The sequence below is a fragment of the Alligator sinensis genome, unplaced genomic scaffold (genome assembly GCF_000455745.1).
Source record: "Alligator sinensis unplaced genomic scaffold, ASM45574v1 scaffold277_1, whole genome shotgun sequence".
In the NCBI taxonomy this organism is placed as follows: domain Eukaryota; kingdom Metazoa; phylum Chordata; order Crocodylia; family Alligatoridae; genus Alligator; species Alligator sinensis.
In genome coordinates this window covers 2,342,985-2,365,820 of record NW_005841899.1, presented here as the reverse complement: position 1 = coordinate 2,365,820, position 22,836 = coordinate 2,342,985, and the positions used below count along the sequence as shown (strand labels likewise).

The 22,836-nt window shown below is 38.6% G+C and overlaps 1 protein-coding gene across 5 annotated transcripts in view; it reads left to right on the top strand.

Moving 5' to 3' along the window:
• The window catches only part of MAP3K19 (mitogen-activated protein kinase kinase kinase 19), a 34,949-nt gene extending 17,914 nt beyond the window's left edge, over positions 1–17,035 (top strand). For 2 of the 5 annotated variants that reach the window (XM_006018398.2, XM_025197566.1), the window contains 9 exons: positions 910–979; positions 4,482–4,545; positions 6,138–6,222; positions 7,264–7,514; positions 8,255–8,298; positions 9,858–12,302; positions 12,880–13,029; positions 13,254–13,951; positions 16,812–17,035. In XM_006018398.2, coding sequence (XP_006018460.1) covers positions 910–979; positions 4,482–4,545; positions 6,138–6,222; positions 7,264–7,514; positions 8,255–8,298; positions 9,858–12,302; positions 12,880–13,029; positions 13,254–13,951; positions 16,812–16,878 — 3,874 coding nt within the window. In that variant the 3' untranslated portion in view covers positions 16,879–17,035. Of the gene's footprint in view, positions 1–909; positions 980–4,481; positions 4,546–6,137; positions 6,223–7,263; positions 7,515–8,254; positions 8,299–9,233; positions 9,278–9,857; positions 12,303–12,879; positions 13,030–13,253; positions 13,952–14,573; positions 14,640–16,811 lie in introns of those variants that run through there. The other 3 variants (XM_025197569.1, XM_025197567.1, XM_025197568.1) reach the window with 3 other exon arrangements.
• Positions 17,036–22,836: the final 5,801 nt, after the last annotated feature.

The window sequence follows — 22,836 nt, the reverse complement described above, 5'->3', positions numbered from 1 at the left end:
GGGGGGACAGGGACTCCCCCAGTGCCTGTTGATCCCCCCCGACTAGTTTATAGCAGGCCACAAGATCCCCCCTCAGCCTTCTCTTCTGGAGGCTGAACAGGTTCAGGTCCCGTAACCTTTCCTCATAGGACCTGCCCTGCTGTCCCTTGATCATGCGAGTGGCCCTCCTCTGGACCCTCTCGATGCTGTCCACATCCCTCTTAAAGTGCGGCTCCCAGAACTGGACGCAGTACTCCAGCTGCGGCCTGACCAGTGCCGCATAGAGGGGGAGGATCACCTCCTTGGTCCTGCTTGAAATGCATCTGTGGATGCACGACAAGGTACAGTTGGTCTTCCTAGCTGCCTCCCCACACTGCCGAGCCATGTTCATCTTGGAGTCAATAATGACTCCAAGATCCTTTTCCACCTCTGTGCTGATGAGAGGGGAGTTCCACAGCCTGTAGGTATGGTGCCAGTTGTTCCTCCCCAGGTGCATCACCTTGCACTTGTCTGTGTTGAACCCCATCCTGTTCTCCTCCGCCCATCCTTGTAACCTGTCAAGGTCCAACTGTAGCCTGTTGCTCTCTTCTATTGTGCCCGCATCCCCCCACATCTTGGTGTCATCAGCAAATTTGAACAGGGTGTTTTGCACCCCCTCATCCAAATCATGGATGTGTATATATAGATGTTTGCTAGTTTTTACTTAAGTTGTATAGCACATAACCTGGCAGAGTATTCTATATTTTGTAATAGAGATATAAAATAAAATACAATTATTACATATTTTATTCAGTTGGTATTTCACTAAGATAATTCTTTCCAAATTATAGTCAAAGTCTTATAACTTTCTGACAAGCTCAAAATTCGTTAGGGTTTCTTGTTCCAGAAATGTAAGGTGAATCATTCTTTTACTTTTGTTATCATACAAAGGTCCTTTCATTCAAAACAACTGCAACTGCTGAGAAACAGAACAATCTGTCAGACCATCAGAAGCTGTGAGGTAAGGTGCTTCAGAAAATAACCTCTCTATAGAACTGAGAAATAGAAGAGTTGAAATAAAGTTTCTTAAAGTTAAATTAAGAGGTTAATTTATTAAAAGGCAGAAAGTTTTTCTAAAATTAGCAATGTGTTAAATGTGTTAAAATATTACAAATGTGTTAAAATATTACAGGAAGAGTTTTTAAAACAGTTAACATACTTTACAATAAATCTTTTTTAAAAAATAATTCATCACATTATTTTTCATATTATAAGAAATAGTAATGCACGTTTTGATTAATTTATTAAGCACTTTAGTAAGGTATATAACAGAACAATATGTTAATTGCATTTTCATAAAAGTTTTTTTCATAAAAATGATAAGAATGTCAGTGTACAATTTTTGTTATTTCATGGTAACAGAGTTTGAACAGATCAGGAACTAATTGCAGCAGGCATTTTAATAAGTCTAAAAGTATTTTACTTTGCTGGGTTTTATATCTATTTTATATTGCTGGGTTTTTGGTTATAGCCATGTTGGTCTAAGGACATAGGCAGGGAAGGTTCTTTGGGTAGGTGAAGGGTGATTGCGCCCAAAAGCTTGCAAAGATTCCAACTACTCAGTTGGTCTAATAAAAGATCTCTCATCTACTTACGGAAATATTTTCACATTAAAATAATTTGAGTCAGTTTTATTCAATAAGCTGCAGTACATAGACAAAATAGGGTGTCCCAGTGGTACGTATGGTCACAAATAAATATAAAAAACATTTTTTTAATAAATTTGAAATGAAAAGTATTTAATAGTAACTTTACAGTGTTTTGTTCAGACAAGCACAACAGCATAAATACTATTCACTTGTAAAAACAGAATATGTAGTTACTACAAAACTCATAGAGAAGTTTATACATATGGCTTACGAACTGAGCACTTTGGAAACTGCAGTTAATATATTGAATATAGTAGTTAGATTTCAGGTAGCACAACAGTTCTACAAATGCAAATACCTTAACTTGGTGTTTTCTTTTTAAATACATATCAAATTGTGGGAATACATTTATTTTGGCTTTCTAAGAATCTGCCAACAGACCAAAATTAAGCATTTTTATAAATAGACTTTATGCAAGTTAATAGGTTGAACTATACAAACATTCAGTGGAACACAGAAGTTTACTCTTACTACCATGAACAGACTGGCAAAGGACAGCATCTGTTCCTGCTTAATGACTACCAGGCATATTGTGTTTAGACAGATGCCTGGCATTGAGGGCCAAGGTCAGAGATCCAATTGCAACAGAAAAGACAAAGATACAATGACTAGAGTAATTACTTTGTAAAACAGTTACAGCATATTAAACCAGTGGGGCAACCTTTTGGCAGACATGCCCCATGCCTTTATTTGCCCCGTGCCCTCTCTGAGTGCTACACTGATCCTACTCTGCTGCTCTACTTTCTGCCCAGTTTTCTGCTCTTCTTTATGCCCTGTGCTCCTTACCTAATTTCCTGCTCTGCTTTCTGTTCCCTGCCCTATTAGCTGGTGTGCTGCCTGTCCCTTCCCTGGTCTGCCATGTGCCATACACAGAGGCTGCCTGTGCCACAGGTTAGCTTCCCTGGCTTTAAACATCTAGTCAAGAAGTTACAGAGAATTTACATTTATAAATTATGTATTAAAAAGCAGGGATCATGTAAACTAGTTGGCTTATAAGAAATGTAATTAAATTATTAATTTATGATACAGTAGATGGATAGTGAAATCTTTACCTTATTATAGTCAATGAGGCTAAGTACAGACAGTCAAAAAGCCTGAGGCTGAATCGATTCAATCTTAGCAGGTTAGTCTAAACTACATAGATTGAACTGAGATGCAAGTGAACAGATGTTCACTTTTGATTCCAGAAATACAGCCACATGCCCACAGTGGCTCAAGACAGAAGCTGGCAGTGCGAAAGCATGCCTGCCAGTGCCACTGCCTAAGGGAAGGGAGGGGAGCTGGGAGAGAAGCCCTTCGAGGCTTTCCCCTCCCTGCTCAAGTGGAGAGGGGGAGCATGGCCAGGCCCTGGCCAGATCACTGAGTATGATAGGGAGGGGTTTAACCCCCCACTGGCTGGCACCACCTCAGTCAGACTCTGGTGGGGGTTGGGGGCAGGAAGGAGACAGCCCTTGCCAGGCTTTTCCTTGCTCAAGCAGAGAGAAGGGGAGGGGTTATGGCCAGGGCCTGGGCCAAGCTGGCACACTGAGGCAGGGGGCAGAGTGGGGTTTAAATTCCTTCCATGGCCCACACAGGACCCCAGCTGGGGTCTGCCTGGAGGGGGGGAGGAAACAGCCCCTGCCAGGCTTCTTCCTGCTCCCCACTTGTGTTGTGGGGCATGGCCAAGCCCTGACCCAGGCTGGCACGCTGAGACAGAAGGGGGGAAAGGGGGGTTAAGGGGTCTGGGACAGAAATTCCATAAACTGGTTTGACCTAAATCAGTTCAGTATAATACTACATCCAACCAAGTTTATCTTAAACCAGTTTTGGCCATTTTGAAAGTGGCTTAAGTGCACTAAACTTCTGTTGTGTTACAGATTTAAGCCGGTTTCTGATCACTTAAACCAGTTTGTGTGTAAGTTCTGTCCCTATCCTGAGAGTTTTGACACTGTTACCAGTGAAACTAGTCCAGTATTCATTAACTTAAGCAAATATCTCTGTAATATAGCATGATCAATATGTAATATAGCATGGTTAATTAAGCTTTGAACCTCTATTTAAAAATAAATTCGTCTTGTTAGAGCCATCCCTATTCCAGGTACCCGAAGTGCTTTACAAAGCCAGTAGTACAAAGGGACCGATTCATGCCTCACAAAAGTCAGTAGCAAGACTCACATTAATTTCCATGTCCTTTGGATCAGAATGTAAATAACTGGTGATATTGTAAGAATCTTATTTATCGCATGTTCTGCAGCATCTCTCACAATGTTTTAGACACAGAACCGATTTTGTTAAGAGACCGTGTTGACTCCAGCACTAGAGCTATCCCTTTCTCTCTCAAAAAATTCCTGTATTTAGTATGCACCTGGAAAACCAGACAGGCAGGGACAACAATTTAATCACAAGGATAGCATTCTTCTCAGAACTAACTTGAATTGTCAGTAATAGGTGAAACCACCATTCTTTTATAGATTATAAACCTGTGACATTCTGATCCAAGGATGACAAGGATAACATCATAATCATGCTGACCATTTTTAAATGCTTCATCCACAAAGCATCTTCCATAGAAGGTCGGAAGGTTGATTCTGAAGTTTGGAAGAGTACATTCTGTTCCAAGGACCTTGGGAAAAAATTCAATTTATTTTACAGAACTGTGCCATGTGGTATTAAGTTGAATCAATATAGATTTCATCCTTTAAGTTTTGTTAACATTTGAACAACAGCTTTCCAGTTGTTCAAGTTATGATCCTGAAATGATGCATTGTAAAATACTATTTGTATATATGAAACCTAAGCATATTCAACTAATTAAATGTGTCTGTTTATTTTCAGGTGCTTAAGAAATCTGAAGACAGTATGTCTGAAAATAACCAAGATGAGGATAGCAGCAATGAAGGTAAAATCTAACCAAATTTAGATAAGGCTTACATTCAGGTGTGTTGAACCTAAAGGGAAATCTTCAAGTTGACATCGAATAAATAATAAGATAAAAAGTATATATAACTTTCAAGAATTATGCAGCTGTTCAAGAGTCCAATGATCTCAAGTTGCAAGAAGGAAGGTTTAGGTTGGATATTAGGAAAAACTGTCTCACTAGGAGGGTGGTGAAGCCCCGGAACAGGTTATCTAGAGCAGTGGTGGACTCTCCATCCTTGGAGGTTTTTAAGGCCTGGCTTGACAAAGCTTGGGATGATCTAGGTGCAGATGGTCCTGCTTTGAGCAGGGGGTTGGACTAGAAGACCTCCAGAGGTGCCTTCTGCGGTGGTCGAGTGGTAGGCCGGGCTGTGGCCAGTAGCCCCGAAACGGCAGGTGGGTACTTTTGACAGATGGAGCGGAATTAGGCACTGAAGCGTATTGGTTGAACAAAGAGATTATTTACTTACGGCGTTGGTGTACACAGCGCAGGAAGAAGAACTGACTTAGATTACAGTTGCAAACGTGAGCTCTTCGAGTAAGACGAAATGACATGAACGGCTTATCGGGCCTGCAGGGCACGGGGGTACGTCGGGACGGTCGGTGACGGGGAGTCGTTGGTGGGTGATCAGTCCGCCAAGTTCACTCCAAGATGTGCGCGGAGTTCTCCAACTTGGGTGGAAACTGCTTTAACTTTTATATAATTAACAAGCCAATCGCGAGTCACCAAATATGAATAATTTAGAACCGACCAATGGCGGTGTGTGTATTTGCATAAAGTTGGCGGGAACTTTTCACTGCACCAGGGTTTTCTACCGTAGCGGAAAATTCCACTGTGGCGAGAAATTCCACTGCGTTATAGGCATCAAATTAATTAAATCTTCCACTGTGACATAGGCACTCAACTACTGGGTTCTGACACCTTCCAACCCTAATTTTGTATGATTTTAGCCCTTAGAATTGGTGAATTAATTTCTCCATTATTTTAAAAGTTTGTCCCCTGAGAAACTGGGCATTTGATGGTGTTTCTTCTGTACAGTCAGTAGATGTAAACAAACTGAAAGAGATGCATGCTTATTTGCCCTCTAATATTTTAGCTGTAATAAGTTTGTAACAGTAGTACAAACCAGATTGAAATGATTTAAATTGTGCCACTGTAATTGTTAATTTGTATAGTGTAGATTTTCAAACATACCTGCATTAATCCTATAATAAATAGTATAATAAAAGAATGTATATAACTGGTGTACAAAATATTAAGATTCGTTGGCTAAAATTAGATTAGAATTTTTTAAGGCTTATATAAATTAAGAAAAAAATCACTGTTTCCAACTAGATAAAAAATACATGTTTTATAAGAACCTTAAATTCTTAAAAGGTGATTTGTATATAAGGGTAAAGTGCTAGGCACAAAACAAGTGCTAATAAAGATATGTTCATATTAATTTTATTAAAGGTAAGTTCACACTTGGTATATAAATAAATGCTATACTTAAAAAGAAAAATAAGTGTCTTTGTTTTACATTTTGGTCACTGACTTATGCTGCTTTCTACTATTTCAACGTATTGTTGCAGGGTGTGAAATTCTTGTAGCTTTTCAAAATGCAAATAAGATACTGAAAGAAATGAGCAAGTCATACGAAATTCTAGAAACAAACAAGTAAGTAATCTTCTTTATAATACAGTCAGATAACTGAAATGTATAAGAAAGCCTGAGTTAGATGATAAGCTCAAAATCAGTTGGTGTAATCGTCTTTTTATATTCTTACTTTTCTAATTTTGAGGAACCAGATGACAAAAACATCTGTCTGGGTCACAGAACAGATGTTCTCTGGGGAGATCCTTTAGAAAAGGGTAAAACAGACATTTTAGATGAACACCTTGCTGGGGTCGTTTGACCCCAGTACTCTTTCCTGCCATTGCAGGGGGTCAGACTTGATGATCTGCTCAGGTCCCTTCCAACCCTACCAACTATGAAACTATGAAAAAGCCTGAGGTGGATTTGAACTATCTTACATGGGTTTCTCTAAACAGACTAACCGGCTCATGGTGGCATAGGTTTCTCTAAACACCCGGCTCATGGTGGCATAGGGTCCCTGGGCTTTGTCTGGGGTCGGGGCCCCGGGGCTTGCCCCAGGCAGGACAGAGGCAAGGGGAGTGGGGCTCTTGAGCTGCTGGGGGGAGGCAGTATGAGCAGCGTGCACCCCACATTCCTGGCCCAGGTTGGCAGGGCACAGTGGGTCCCTCCCCTGTCTTGGCTCCATCTGAGCCTCAGAACTGCATGCTGGAGCAGCTCCGGGAAGGGCTCCAACGATTCTCCACGCCCCCAGAGCCAGCACTGAGTTCCCAAGCGAAGCTGCTTTCCTGGAGCTGCAATGGCATGGTTGCCCCCTTCCCCAGCCCTGGAGCCCTGCAGCTGCAAGGGAAGCAGCTTTAGCCAGGAACACAGTGCTGTGGAAATCCTAGGAGCCCTTCCAAGAGCCACTCCAGCGCACAGCCCAGAGTCCCGGTTCAGCCTGCGTCCCAGGACCAAGACCGGCTTGTTACTTTTATAGCATACTGTGCAGCTCATCCTGCGTCACAGAACAGTATCTTATTCTCGTTAGGCCAGATGATATACAAGAGTGCTTTTTATCCTACAACAAAGTTCCTGTTTGGAGCAGTTTACAATCTGAAGAGTTACTTTGGTTTTGCCTTTCAGCCAGGTCACATCAGTACCCAGACTATGGCCAGATGAACGATCAGCTTCTTTTCCAAAGAAAAGACAGCTGGAACTCAAGATGAGTCAGCAAAGTTCACTGCCTTTCTTTCTGAAAAGAACAGGAAACTCAAGACATCCTCATGGTTTTGACTTCAGTTTTCTGGTACAGGGACCCTGTTCTGGGTCTAACATGTCAAAGCCCCTCAGGGGACTAGATGCCCTTCAGGAGATAAATGCACAAATTCAGCAAAGTAAGTTTAGCAGTTAACTTTTACAGTACAGGTAACCACTGTTATAGTATAAACTAGACAAATGGTTAACTGGCAAGGCCTCAAAATCAGGTTTTTGTTTACATCTCAACTGTGATCCTTTTCCTGTTTGCTTGCCTTTTATTCGTGTTCCATAGATTTCAGTTTTGCTGCCATTCCTCTGTGTGTGTCTGCATGTATGTTTGGGATTGCTCCTTAATTGACATTAAGGAGCAATGATCCCATCCCCCCTGGCCCCCTTTTTTGTTGGTTGAGTCATTGTAGTAAATTATTGGCTGGAATTGTAGATTTAAAGGTTAATAGTAAATTTCCTATTAATGTAAATTGGTTCTCTCTTGCATTGCATTGGCCACTTTAATTGGTCAGGTTAGTTACATGTGTTGGTTTCCTCCCCCCCACCCCCAATTGAACAATTTTGGTTCAGATAATATATTAAATTAAAAAAAAATACAGTAGTGTTTTCCTATTTCAGCATTTTCAATGTGCAGTTATAAAATTAAATATTGTAGATTAGTACCATAGTATGTAAGAAATGTATAGCTTTGTCCTATAACCATTACCTACATACATAATATGACCTGTGGTGGGGAAGTGTTCTTGCATGAATAAATTACATAGAATTAATCTGTCAGACTTAGTTTGTTTTTTAATGATTATGTATGAAAACTGTATTCAAGTCAAAGGAATTCTGAAATAACATTTAATATGCTTTAATTTTGAAGGGTTAAGTATATCTGTACTAAAACACAGCAACAGGAGGACAGAGGTAAGGTGTCATTTTATGTAAAATGTAATAGTTCGGCTTTCCATTTTGCTGAAAATGGTAGACATATTCTGTAATATGTTACTTTATTCTTTGATAAAATTGCCAGCCATGTTGTTCGCTCAATCTCGTGTAAAATCTAAAAGGCTGTAAAGTATAGCACGTGTATTCTCGTACTACAAGAACAAGAGGAAACTGAAAGGCAACACGTTTACAACTGACAAAAGTAAATACTTTGGATACAATGGATTGTTGATACAGTACATAGTAGTATCTGGGGCAATGAGTTCCATAGATTAACTGTGCATTGTATCCAAAGTATTTACCTCTCTCAGTTTTAAATGTGTTGTCTTTCACAATTAAGTTCTTTCATAGATGTAATCATCATACCAGTAGCATTGAGTAATGCTGGGAGAGAGGAAGAAACCTTGAAATTAAACTGTTATTGAGTCATATCATGAGGTATGAATAAACATGGGTAAAAAGGCTATGAAAACGTGCATTTAAAATTAAGGAAGATGTTTGAGAGGGTAATAATGCTGAGACCAAAACAATCAGCTTTATTTCATCCATTAAATTATACTGACATCTGGAGGTTTAGCATTTGGGATAAATCAAACAATCTAGATAAAAGGTATACAGATTAAATTTAGAGAGAGCCTCCCAAACTCAGACTCTAAAAACACAGAACTCATTGCACTTAGTACATTCAAACTTTTATTTGCTCCATTGGAGAGATACTAGTGCTACTCTGAAATTACTTCCAACTGAAAGCTAACGTTGGATATACAGTATCATGCAAATAAGCACACTGAGCATGCCAGTTACTACTTAAATGTTTCTGTTGAATCGAGATACTTGGAGCATTCATTTATGCATCAATACCACCCAGCATATGTTTCTAGCTAATTGTTTCTTCCCATATCCTACCCATATAGGCTCTGCAATTTATTTTGGACCAAGTCCACATTACTATAATCATGTGAGTAGTCAAATTAAGAACACTCATATAATCCTCAAAAGTCTTCCAATTACAAGATTGAGTAGGTTTAATTTACAGAGAACAAAAATATTAGTAATATTTATACATAAAGTAGTCAACTAGACCAGTTAGAATTTGTTCATTGAACTACAAACCCCCCAAAACAAAACAAAAAACACTTAAGCATAAGACTAGCTCTACTCATGAGAGAGTTACAGAGACTTGCGCAAATTTGGGAGTACCAAAACACTGATCAGCCTTTGAATAGTTATCAAGTTATTCACAATTTTTTCAGCATGTGCATAGACACTCACTGGCCTTTCAAGGTGTTGCACCACAGCAGACTTTTTTCCCAGTGCTAAATACTTAGAAATAACCTGTGGATGAGATAAATAACCGTCACCCATTTAACTTATCAAGTAAACAGTTTTTCTTTTTCCCCTAGTTAAACACGAAAATTTATGAAAGAGTATCCTTCTGTACTTGCTTAGAATTATTATCACCTCAAAAGTGTGCATTTAAAATTGAAGTACATGCTGTGTAGGAAGTTGATAGTTGTTTTTTTTTCTGAAACTTGCAGTTTCACCTGTCACCAGAGGCATTTCGGCCTTTAAGAACAGTTCCACTTACTCCTCTAGAGAACAATAGGATCAACCAAAACACCACCCACAACAAAATCCTGAGCATTATGGATTCAGTACCTTGCCCTACAAAGCCTATTGGTAGATTCCAGCAGTATCACTCAGGCAATCTGCAGCAAGGGCAGACTAAACATGCTGTAGGTCAGTCTCGTAGACATGTTTCTGATAGCTCCATCACAACAGGACACTTGCGCTCATTCAGAATGGATAATTATTACAAATATTTTGGAGACACGAAAGAAGAGGAAACTGAAAAGAACTTAAATATAGGTGGTAATACTGAAGAGAATGAATATGAAAAATGTCTGCTTCCAGTACTCTGCAGGAGTGTAAATATTGTGACCAAAGCCAATGTTTCTGATGACAATCATGTTTATTTCAACCCAAGTGAAGTAACAAACACTGAGAAACACTGTAAAATACTTGCAGCTCCTACATCAAGTAATGTAGATTATTCCAATTTAGGAACTGACAGCTGGGAAAATGATTTATTAGCAAGGAATTCTGTTAGAACAGATCTACAGGAAGTAAACGCTTCCAGTTTGTCAGGTTATAGTAGAGATGCTGAGCCTATGAATGCTGCACTTGTACCTCATGTTTTAGATTCAAGCTGCACAAGTGAAGCAGTAGAAGCATGTCCTCATGTTCTAGAAGGTAGTTCTGTAGCTAAAATTATTTCAAGTGTGGAAGTTTACTTTTCTCCTGAAAATCAATCAGGAAGCAGTGTTTTTCCAGTAGATGTTGGAGCTGAAAAAGTAACAATTTCAGAATTAACTGAGACAAAGGTTGGTGAATTGGCACCTCTGGTCCATGTTACATTTTCTCAACAAGAGCTACCTAAGGCACCACAGATTGCTAAACATCCTGCCAGAAAGAAGAGTATCAGCCGTAGCGTGCCTCCTAATGCAAGTCACAGCTTCAACATACTTGCTCTCAAGGTAAATGACAAGAAGATCAAGATGGATAGGAGTATGTGTGTTGCAAAAACTAAAGCAAGCAGCAAAGTATCTCAAGATGTTGCCGTCTCTGACAAGAATTCCACAAAACATCACATACACAAGACCAGCATCAAGAACCAGATTTTCCCATTTTTAGGACTGTCTCATATGGAATCTGAACCAAAATTTCAGGAAAAGCAGCCCCGGCAGGAGACGTACAATTTCATTCAGCATGCCCATAAATCTAAAATGCAAGTGTTGCCCTGCACGAGCAGAAATGCAAGCAACTTAAGGAAACCTGTTGCTCCGCTTCATGTTCCACGAGCTCAGTCTACCTCAGATTTCTTGAATCTGAAATACAGTGACATGTTCAAGGAAATACATTCGAATGACAAAGGCCCAGGAATTTATGAAATGTTTGGGACTTCTGTGTATTCCCAAGCACGTGAACCTGAACAAAATGAGAGCAGGTTTTACAGGGATGTGTGTTCTGCTCCACTTAGGGGATGCACTGCTAACAGATGTAAATCAGCTCGCAGTAAGGAGAGAGTGAGCAGTCAAGTGAGAAATGCCCAGAAGAGAACACATCCTAAACCCAAGAAGAACACAACTGACATTAATCAAAAGCACAAAGAGAAAAGCACTGAGTTAAATGATAGCAATACAGAGCCAGATGATACTGTAATAATTTCTGGTCCAAACTGGCACATAAAGACTTCAAGGAGTACAGTGTTGTGTCAGGAAGATGAAGATCAGCAGCATTCATTTTTGGAAGAGTTTTCACAATCCAATAAACTAAATGAAGACTTTCCGAATTCAGACCTGTCAACTATTAAAGAGGTCTCTTTGGAGCAGTCTTTAGACATTGGAGATATAACTAATAATCCAATATTTGCTACCACTAACCAACCATTTTATGATCAAGGCTGTGCAGAACATGTCACTCCGGAGAGCAATTTACTAATGACAGATCAGCACAAGTGTGTAGTACAAGGAAGAGTGGATATGGATGACTCCATGAGTCTAGAAAAAAACCAAATCTTCTGCGACCTCAAAGATAAAAATGAAGCTCTGGTTGCATTGTCTTTTCCAGACAAACTGGAATCTGAATCTTCTCAAAGGAAATTAGATCAAAGTTGGACAGACATCTGTGAAAATAGTAATTTAGCAGATGCATCAGATCAGCATCCAACTAAGCAGAATATAAATGCCACAAGCCCAATTTTCCAGACTTATCAGAACATTCTCTCTCATGCAGAAAACAAAGAACTGACTGATGAGTTGCTTTGTTGCCTGGCAGCAGGATTACTAGTGCTCAAAGAAAAAGACACCAATTCTTCTAGAATACTTACAAAAAATCAAGGTTCAAAAATGCAAAATATGTTTGCTGAAGAAGAAAGATGCATTGTGAATGGAGATGGAAAAGTAGTAACCAGTGAAGAACAGGTAAAAAACAAGTTCCTTGTACCTTGCATGTTGTTCTTCATGATGTGGTGCAACACCCAAAACAAGGAATGGGAGCCCTCATGTCAGTCAAGCTGAGGTTAGCCAATCCACGTGCAGAATTTTAATGACTAGGTCCTCCTCCTCCTAGTGGTAGGCTCTTCCCTATTTGAGTACTTCCAGAACTGGAGGAAAAATGTGGTTAGCCTACACTCACTTAGCTGTTTAGTCCTGTTTTCTGGGCCCACCTGCCTGTCATGTATTCCAGGAGGGTATCCACCTACCAGCTACCATTAAGGATAAATACATCTGTGCAGACTTGGGGATGATGACAGGGATAACTAAGAGGAACAAAGTTAATGTAATAAACAGAGATATTCTAAGAAAATGGTTTATACTTTTAATGTAACAGCACTTACCTATGGCATAGCCCCTGTGCCAACAAATTGAGCAGGAGCCTTGCAATGCAGCCATTTCAACAACATGTTATAAGGAAGTCATGTCATATGGTCATTCATATATCAAAACAACATTAAAATTAAACCTCTTTCTTTCTGCTACTCTTCCCCACTGACTAAAGAGTTATAGTGAAGCCTTCCTAGCATCCAACAGGGAAAATGACTTGTTAAACTTCAGTGATTCTACCAACTTACCAGAAAGCAGGTCAGCTAATGATGATCCCATCATGTGGACCAGAGGTGAAATCCTTGGCAAGGGAGCCTATGGCACAGTAAGTTTAAGTCTAAATACGTAAGGCAAATAATACATATTTTTGAGTTACACCATTCCTTTATGAGTCTTTTATTAATAGTTCATTTACTGTAGGACAAATATTTTGACTATTAAAATGAAAACTAAATCAACATTTATGATTAATACAAATCTATATGCTTACTTATAAGTTGACTCCCTCTTTATAATGGTTACTTCTAATAAAGGCTGCTTTCATTCCAGGTGTACTGTGGTTTGACAAGCCAGGGACAATTAATAGCTGTGAAGCAGGTTGCTTTGGATATATCAGACCAAGTCAATACAGAGAAAGAGTATCAAAAGCTGCAAGAAGAAGTTGATCTGCTGAAAACACTAAAACATATTAACATTGTAACATATTTAGGAACATGTTTAGCAAACAATGTTGTAAGCATTTTCATGGAGTTTGTACCTGGTGGCTCAATTTCTAGTATTATTCATCGTTTTGGTCCATTGCCAGAAATTATCTTTTGCAAGTATACAACACAGATTCTACAAGGGGTTGCATATTTACATGAAAATCGTGTGGTGCACAGGGATATCAAAGGCAATAATGTTATGCTAATGCCAAATGGTGTAATAAAGCTAATTGACTTTGGATGTGCAAAGCGTTTAGCTTGGGTGAGCCTGAATGGCACACAAAGTGAATTGCTGAACTCTGTGCATGGGACTCCTTATTGGATGGCACCAGAAGTGATCAATGAATCTGGGTATGGAAGAAAATCAGACATCTGGAGCATTGGCTGCACTGTATTTGAGATGGCAACAGGCAAACCACCTTTGGCTTCCATGAACAGAATAGCAGCAATGTTCTACATTGGAGCACGCAGAGGACTGATGCCTCCTTTACCTGACCATTTCTCAGGAATTGCAGCAGACTTTGTGCATGTATGCTTAACTAGGTAAGTAGCTTTGTAATTTAAAAAAAAGAAAGAAAAGATGCAGTTTTGAAATAATCTATTTTGATCTTTAGTGCAGTTTACTTGATTACTTTAAGTTGGTGGTTAGCAGTAGAAGACTAGGCAGAAGGCAGGGCGGCACCTTATATACTAACTCATTCAGAAAGCCATAAACTTTCATAGGCTACAGCTACTCCTCTCTGCTAATGGAAGATTAGGTTAACATAAGGAAAACTGGCTGTGACAGGGTTTAATTTAAAGGAGGCAGTGGGCACATCTACACTTCCGCCATGATTTAGTACTTCCTTTTGGAAATACTAAAGCACAGCGCATTACGGGCTGTTACTGTGCCATGCAAGCTGGATATGGGTAAATTTCCCAGCCACATCACCATAGTGGTGTGCTATACTGGGGGAGCACACCACTATGGCAGCATAGCTGGCAATCACATGGAGACCCACATGATCTCTGTCGCCATAGTGTGCTACTATGCTGCCATAGAGTGAAGTGTAGATGCGCCCAGTGTGGCCTGTTAGGCTTGGTTTACTAATCATCCCAGAAAATTGTGAAGGCTCCAAATGCCACAATGGCATTTACCAAAAGCTGTTAATCTCTTATTTTTCAGATCTTCCTTCCCAACAAATACTTTGGCACCCTGTTTCTATGGACCATGCATCCCTTTGATTGCTAGGTAAAACTCCAGATTAATTGCAGTGGAGACTCCTGCTTAACAAAACCCCTGTGGCAGGATCCGACCAATCCTTGAAAATAGCTTTCAGAGCTGGATCTTGAATAAAAGCATCTTATGCCATTCTAAGCTTCTATGAGAAAATTCTTATGCAAATGACAGCCTAGGAATTTTTTTTTTTTCCTCCAAAACAGAAACTACTTTTGCTATAGCACCCATCCACAATGGGAGTTAAGCTTTGCAGCATTTACTTTTTAAAATTTAGCATTAGACTTCTTATAAAGATTTTTAAATATACTTTTACTCCCTATCTCCTCTTCCCCCAATACAAAATGAAAATTGTATTTGGCTGGTAAAACCACAAAAGGACAAGTTCCTTCCCCCTGGAGGCGGCACAGGAATCCCACTAAAATTAATGGACACCTTCTATGTGTAGCTGAGGGTAGAGTTTGGTCGCCAGAGGAATACGCAGCTCAGTGCATAACACAAAGTCAGGAAAACTGGGGTCTATTTCCATCTTTGTTACCTGATGTCACACAACAGGGCGGCAAGTTAGGTCTTTCTCTGCCTGTTTCCCCTCCCACCATATTGGTTTGTCGATGTAGTCTTGCACTCTTAATGCACAATGTATTAGCAAGTTGCTGCACCTGCCCCAATGTCCCATTGAGGTTTCACAGTTAGTCTGAATTTTGGGGACAAGGACTGTCTCATTGTCTGCACAGAGGTAATATAATGGGGCACAATTTTAATATATGCAAATGTGAACACCAGCCAAAGTGCTCAATGGGAATAAAATGGAATTCTGAATATTAGAGAAAGATAAAAGCCATTAGTGAACAGGGGGAAATAAAAAAGCCAAGTCTAAAAACAAGCTTGAACAATTAACAAGGGGAGGACCAACCTATAGAATAAAGTGTTGATAGAGGGTAGGTCAGGAAAATTAAAATAAGTTTTTTAGAAGGGCAATTAACATTTAGCACTTACTAGATCTCTTCCATCCAATATTTTTCAAGCCCTTAAAATCAATCTGGCATTAATAGCCCTGAAAAATAGGTCTTGCATCATCCCTACAAATGTGAAGGAATCAGGACAGAGCTTAATTTATTTGTCCAAAGCCACAGAGAATTCAGGTCCTACTGTACTGTGCTAGCATCAAGACTCAAAGGTCAGCTTCCATGCCTTGCAACTAAATGTTTTAGCATTAGCTTAAAAAGCATCGACTGTAGCAGTAAGCCTGAAAACAAGAACAAGTAGAGAAACTTTGACAGTTTTTCATTATTGCTTTTCTTCAGTTTTCCAATGAAGGAAGAATGAGCCTGGCAATTGTCCTATATTGTTCTGTTTCTAGTGAAATGAGGGCATAAATAAGCAGAGCCCTACACAATAAGCAGCTTGGGTTTGAACAAATTCATTTTACCAGTTTGGCTGGTGATATGTAAAGAGAGTGAGATTTAGTGGGAACTTGACTTATTTACAAAAGGGAGCATAGAGAGAGGAGAGAGATTTGGTACGTTGGTTAGCTTTCACACACTGAATGGGAAAGAGGAGTTGAATAGAGCAGTAATAAAGCTTGTATAAAATCCTTCATTGGGAGCAGTTCCTAAAAAATATGTGCAGAAATCAAAGGCGATAAATCTTTTTCTGTCCCTCTGTCTACATTTGAAATAGTAATCCAAATGCCCAAGGAAAACGCCTCCAAAAGCCCACAACAGAGGAATCCCAGAAAACAGCAATTTCCGTTTTAACACGCACGTGTGTCAGGAGTCTCCCAACACGATGTGGGATTGAATAAAAGTCTCGCTCCTGGAGCTAGGGGATCACTTGAAAGTCTCAGCTTTAATTTGAAAATCAAATGGAAGAAAAAAGGGCTTGAAAAAGAGAAAAGTTCTCTGCATCATCCTTAAGTAGTTTTATTGAATGGCAACAGTATCAGAAAAACAGAAACTAATGGGAAGGCATGAAGATGAGAGGGCTTTTTAAGAAGCTACTTCATAAATTTAACAGTACTATCACATGAATCTCAAGCCTTTTCCAAAGGCTGTTCCAAAAATGAACCGGGGAAGTTGCATGAAAATAGCAATTTCAGATTTATTTTGAATTTACAGTATATTTCGAATTTACAATACTGTACATTTGGCAACTGATTTACGTATTGATTTCCCACCTTTCATGCAGAGATCAACATGAGCGTCCTTCTGCTCTCCAGTTGCTGGAGCACCCCTTCATCAAAGGAAAACAATGAACTTTTGAAACTTCACTCTATATTTTTCTCTTTAATTCTATTGGTCAGAAAAATTAAGTTTGCATTTGACTTGCAAACAAACAGGAGTGTAACTTACAAGAGGCCAAGAAATCAATGAAATGGCAGAGGTCTGTTGTGAGGCTGTGTAAAGATTAAATTAGAGATGAATTTGTAACCATGGATCTGTTGTGAATTTTTTTTTATTGAAGTGTTTAAGCATTTGCTTTTGGAAACAAAAGAAAGTCTCAGATTTCATTTAAACTTGAAAAAGCTATCCAAGAAGCTATAAAATAATACTTGACAAAAGACTTGGAATCCGATTTTCCTGCAAATAAACAAATGATAAAATATCTAGTTACAACAGAAAGAACACCTAAGGCAGCTGGAACTACTGCACAGGTGTTCTGGTTTTGTATAACCAAACTTAATATGTTATCTGACTACTTAAATGCACTTGAAAGAATCACTTGGAGAATTAACTTACCTTATGTCCACACCAGCATTAACAGTGTTTCATATAAAGAAAGATCTATGTAGATTGAAAGATCCTTTAATTCCAGTTGGACACTGAACAGCACAGTTGGACACACTGACATCAGCTGGCAATCTTCTCTCTCCATTTGAGCTGGACTTGTTATTAAATGTTACATTAGCAAGTGATAATCACTGAATATACATCCTTGGCCATAAGGCATATTTCAGGATTGTTTCCTATTCTGAGAACATGAATGCTATGGTTTCAGGAATTTCTTCCTCTTTTCACTACTGGTTTTAAGTTCACTTTACCATAGTCAAGTAGTCACTGGTTGACATAGCTCAAGAAACAGTAATTTATATGATGGGGATAAAGTTTTCAGAAAGAGCCATTTAACCTATTATTAAAACAATATTATTAAACAATCCTTTCATGCTGAAAGGGAAGGCCATCCCTTTCTTAAGGGTTGATGGATGTTCTCAGTTCGATAGATACACCGTACCAGCATATCCAGATGATTGCGGACATGAGGTGTGGGTCTGCAGTGCCACACACTGCATGTGCAGCTATCCCCTGCATTGCTACTTTGCAGCGCGGGGGTGGGGTTTGACCCAGGGAGATCCTGTGGTCAAAAAAAAAAAAAAAGGGTGATATACATGGTGGCAGTGTGCGCTGCCCAAAACTGGAGCTTGGTCAGCTGGAACTATGCTCTGGCTGTCAGTTAGGCTTCCTACTGCAGGAGTGCATCAGCTCCTGGAGGCCCCCAGGAGTCCAGATAAGGACTCTGGGGCCAGCACAGTTGCTGGCCCCAGTCTCCCCTACCCCACTTGGGGTAACCTGCCACGTGCGAGCATGTGGCATGGGTGTTCCCTGAGACAAGCAGCAGTGGCACATGGTGCGCTGCTGCTACTTGTCCCTGAGGAAACGCACGTTCTGGATGTGCCTTGTCAACTTTGTTTTTGCAGCAAAAGCAGACAGATTGTGCGCGCCTGAGCACTACTTATAGGAATTATTAAATGTTATTTTAATCAATGCAGACTATCTGCCAATTTGATATCCTGGCTCCGAAATTTAAAGCAATAAATACAACTGATTTGAGTTTATATAGACAAACAGGCATTGAGTATATAGTAATCCACTCTACTAGAGTTGGATGAAAACTATATTTTTTTCTTTAACCCATCATCAAAATAAATTTGTAATCATCTGTGTAAATAGTCACCATCAAAATTCAATAAGAACTTTATATAAAAACAATGCATCATGTTTTTTCATTAGAGAAAATTAGTGATGTAAAAATATTTTAAAATTGAACTATAATCTATTTAGCTGGTTTTCAGCATTCTGAGATGCCATGGGATTGGACCACATTATATACATGACCTACTGAAAATTCAGATTTGTATCTTCATTGTGTTGCAAGACACAGAGGACAAAAGTCAGGAACATCTCCTCTCAGTGTGTTGGTATTTAAGGAATTGCTTTTATCACCAGCAGTACTCTGTACATTGCAAAATAGACAGCTGGTAGAGCAAACATTTTTCTAACCTTGTAAAAGTTACGTTATATAAAAATTAAGCTTACTTATACCTCTTCTATATAAGGTAACTTTTATATAATGTTACCTGTAGTATTTTGTATTTCTGATGGACTTGAATCCATTTTTCTTCCCATTGTGTATTCTTCCAGTATTCATTTTAGAGAAATGTGCTTGTTTGGCCTAAGATTTCATAGAAGTGAAAAGAAAATGGTTTCCGCTACCAAAATCCTTTATTAATGCTTTCCATAAGATATCACGTCACATGATAACAGTCTGAAAACATCATATGTCAGTAAAATAATCCTAACTTCACAGCAATTTTCAAAATCCAAGTAATCAGTCCCATTTTATGCACTATAGCTTGGTCCTTATACCAAAGTCCGCAGGAACTCCAGTATCTTCACATTAAAGTACTATGCAGAATAACTGTAGGAGCCCTGGCATGTGACCTGGAGTGGAATGATGCATGTTAGTTGCCTCCTCAAATTAGGGCAGTCTCTCCAAAAAAGGCTGCAAAGTAAAAATGAGCTTTCATTTAGCATGAAATGGTATCTAGATGCCACTCAAAACACATGCACAGATAGAGGGGGACAAGACATATGCATCTCAAGATTTTGCATGTACAAAACAAAAACTCTACCTTAACCATGGTGAAAGTCTTAAATCAAAGCTAGTGTTGCATAATTTGCCTTGAAGTATTCTAAGTAACCCATAGGTTTTAATATTTAATACAAGAGCTTTTACATAACTAAGCATTGCAAGGTTAACCCCAAATAGGGATTTTATCAGCTTGTTAAAAGTTCCTGAGGTTTTGATGAAATCTGAGAGCACAGTTTAGCAGAAGGCTTGAATACAAGCTATTTAAAAAATATTTCAGAGCTTTTGAAACATTGTTTAAGCATTCAACTGTTAAAGCTAAAACATCTCCTAATGCATAACAGATTTTCAAGTAATAATTCACATACTTTAGATATTAGGGAACACAGAGAAGAGTCCTATCTACGTACGAGTTATGTCAATGTAAAAGTAGTTTAGGGGAAGAGGAATATAGTGTACTGATAACTACATCTCTACTAGGGATTGCACCAGCAAAAAAAATAGTAAAAACGTATACAAAACAGCAGCATCCAAAGCAACACAAAAAAATTATCTGAACCATGCTTAATGGAGGGGGAAGAAAGGCAATCCAAAACAAAGCCCACTTCTCAAGGTGTTGGTGACTTGTTTGAAATGTAACTAAGTGATTCTTTGGACAATAATAATTAAGAAAAATGAAATCTGCCAGCCCCTTTATTATCCACCTTGATGTTGATAGATATTTTATTTACACTAAATACATGATTTTGAAACTTTGAACTACATTACACATTACGATTCAGATTTCATGAAAATAATTTTGTCTTTGCATTAGTTTCCAAAGCGCAGGTTGAGGAGTTTTACGCTACATAAAAGCTGTGTTCATCTTAGAACAGGTTATCGACCTTTTTCTATTGCAAGTCTGGCAGACCTGCAACTTTAAAATCCTCCAAATGTACGCCACTATCTTTTGAGCTTGTTCTGATGTTTCAAAGGCAATGCTAAGTTGTGCAGCCATTCAGACGAGGCTTAACTGGAATCAATACATTTTTTATATTTTACACAGTTGTCATCAGAACTGGGGTGCTATACAGATTAAAAAAAAAAAAAAAAATCAAATCACATTAAAGACTAGACTCTCCTATACGAGGGAAACAATTCAGAAGATAATCAGATGAAGGTGAACAAACAAAATGATCCAAATTAACTGAATTGCCTGCAACTGTAAAGCTTTGAAGAAGCCCTGAAGATAGATGCGGTGTTTGTGCATGACATCTTTAGGGAGTTTAAGATGCAGCTAAGGAGCAGAGAAGGCTCCGCTCCAACCTCATAAGGCTTAAATTGTGAAAAAGAAAAAACCTGACCAGCTACAATGTAATAACATGGAACAGATAAAGTATTTCATGGCTGTCTTGTATTTAGATTAATTCATTTGTCTGAGAACCAGTCTCCTAGTGAAATAATTTTGCTCAGAGAACTTGCTTTTCCCAAGTTCTGATTGTATAATATGTGCCCTCAAACTTGATGAGTTAAACTAAGAAGAACGAGGCAGGAATATTCAACTATATTTCTTTTGAAAATTCATAAAACTAGCTATATTTAAAAAAAAAAGTTTTTTTTTTGCTCACCTGTAAAAAGCACGGGTTTGTCACTCAAGTGAAAGAATTTTCCTAACTATTTACAAACAAAACTAGGAAGGTAAGTATAGGAAATGGGATATTTCTGCACCATAGTGAGAGTGGTGAGGTAGGGAATTTTATTGAAAATACACCTTTTACACGAGTTGTCCTTAAAAAGAATAAAGTGACGAAGTTTTTAATCCAACGAAAAGGGCTCTTTTCAAACTGCAGTTCACTACTCTAATAGGAAACATTTACATTTACAGTTAGCAGAAAGGGTATACAGCACTTCAAGTTTTCTGCTAATTAAAATACCAAAGTACCAGAGCACAGTGAGATCCAGCACATTGCCTAGAGTACTTCAGCACTTCCACCACTAGCAATACGAGTATAGATTCAGTGTACAGAAGAATCTCACTAATCCACACACCTCAAATATGACCAAAATGGCAGACTTCATAGCTAGGAGCTTGCAGGGAGGATTCATGACTAGGTTTTTTAGAAACAAAAACAAAATAGTTTTCTAGTAAAAATCACTCAAAGTTATAACAAAGCTATAATCAAAGTGATGAACAGAGTATATTGTGCTGCATTAGCTTTTTTATTGCATTCATTTGTTTATGGAACCAAAGCTGATCCCATTTAAATTAGTTTTAGCAACTTCAAAACAACTGGATCAGACTGCAGTTCACAAAGAGTAGTGATTTGCAGTGGGTTTCAGTCAGTGCGAATTAGTGATATTTTGCTGTAATTTTTTCATTACCAAGTCAAGTCTAATTGCATACACATCAAGACTTCATTACAGAGATTTACATATTTACAGTTATATTGCAAACTAAAAACAAGTTTTGTGGACATTCTTTACAGAGAAACTGAAACGACCGTTTGGTTCTCACTCACATAGTACATAGCAACCCCTTGGGCAATGTCATTTCACAATCCCCCAGGAACAAAGCTGTAGAACTTTGAGGCAGCACCTTAAGGCCCCAGCCTCTCTCATTTATTTTGGACAATCGCTGGCTTCCAGCCTGGCATTTCACATTGAAGTTATGCTATTAGATGATAGTAACAGTACAATATATTGCCTACTGAGATTGAATGTTTAAAATGAACTATATAAGATGCATTTCATGACACTGCTATTTAGAAGGCTTGTAAGCAAATATCGTGGTGCTCTGCAGACAAATTAACACAATTCACTGATACTTCATCACCTGAACCTCTGCAGAGCAATTTAGAATAATCTACATTGCAGCTTATGTTGGTCAAACATTCAACAATACAGAAGTAATCATTTTTAATGTAGTGTTTAATACATTCATTTGATTTTGGGAAAAAAAGTTACTCCAAGTTGCTGCATGTAAAATGATTTTAGATACTGTATATCCAGGGGCAAAGATTAAATATGGATGTAAAAGAAAAATGTTGTTACATCTAATGAACATTTAGGTTGAAATGTAATAAAACTTATTCAAGTAAATTACAAGCTTTTGCATTACTGGAAACCAAGTATTACATAGTAATTGATATACCTGTAGTTACATAATATAGCAACTACCAACAGGGAAGAGTACAGCACAAAGTTGTGGTTTAGAGCACTGTTTAGTAATGTAGCTGGAAGGGCTACATTTCAGACTTCAGTTCTGAAATGCTTACAGCCAATTACACCACACAAACCATGCATACAGGAGGCTTAGCAAAAGTTTACTTCATTTCATATACATTTTGAAAAATTAAAATAGTCACTA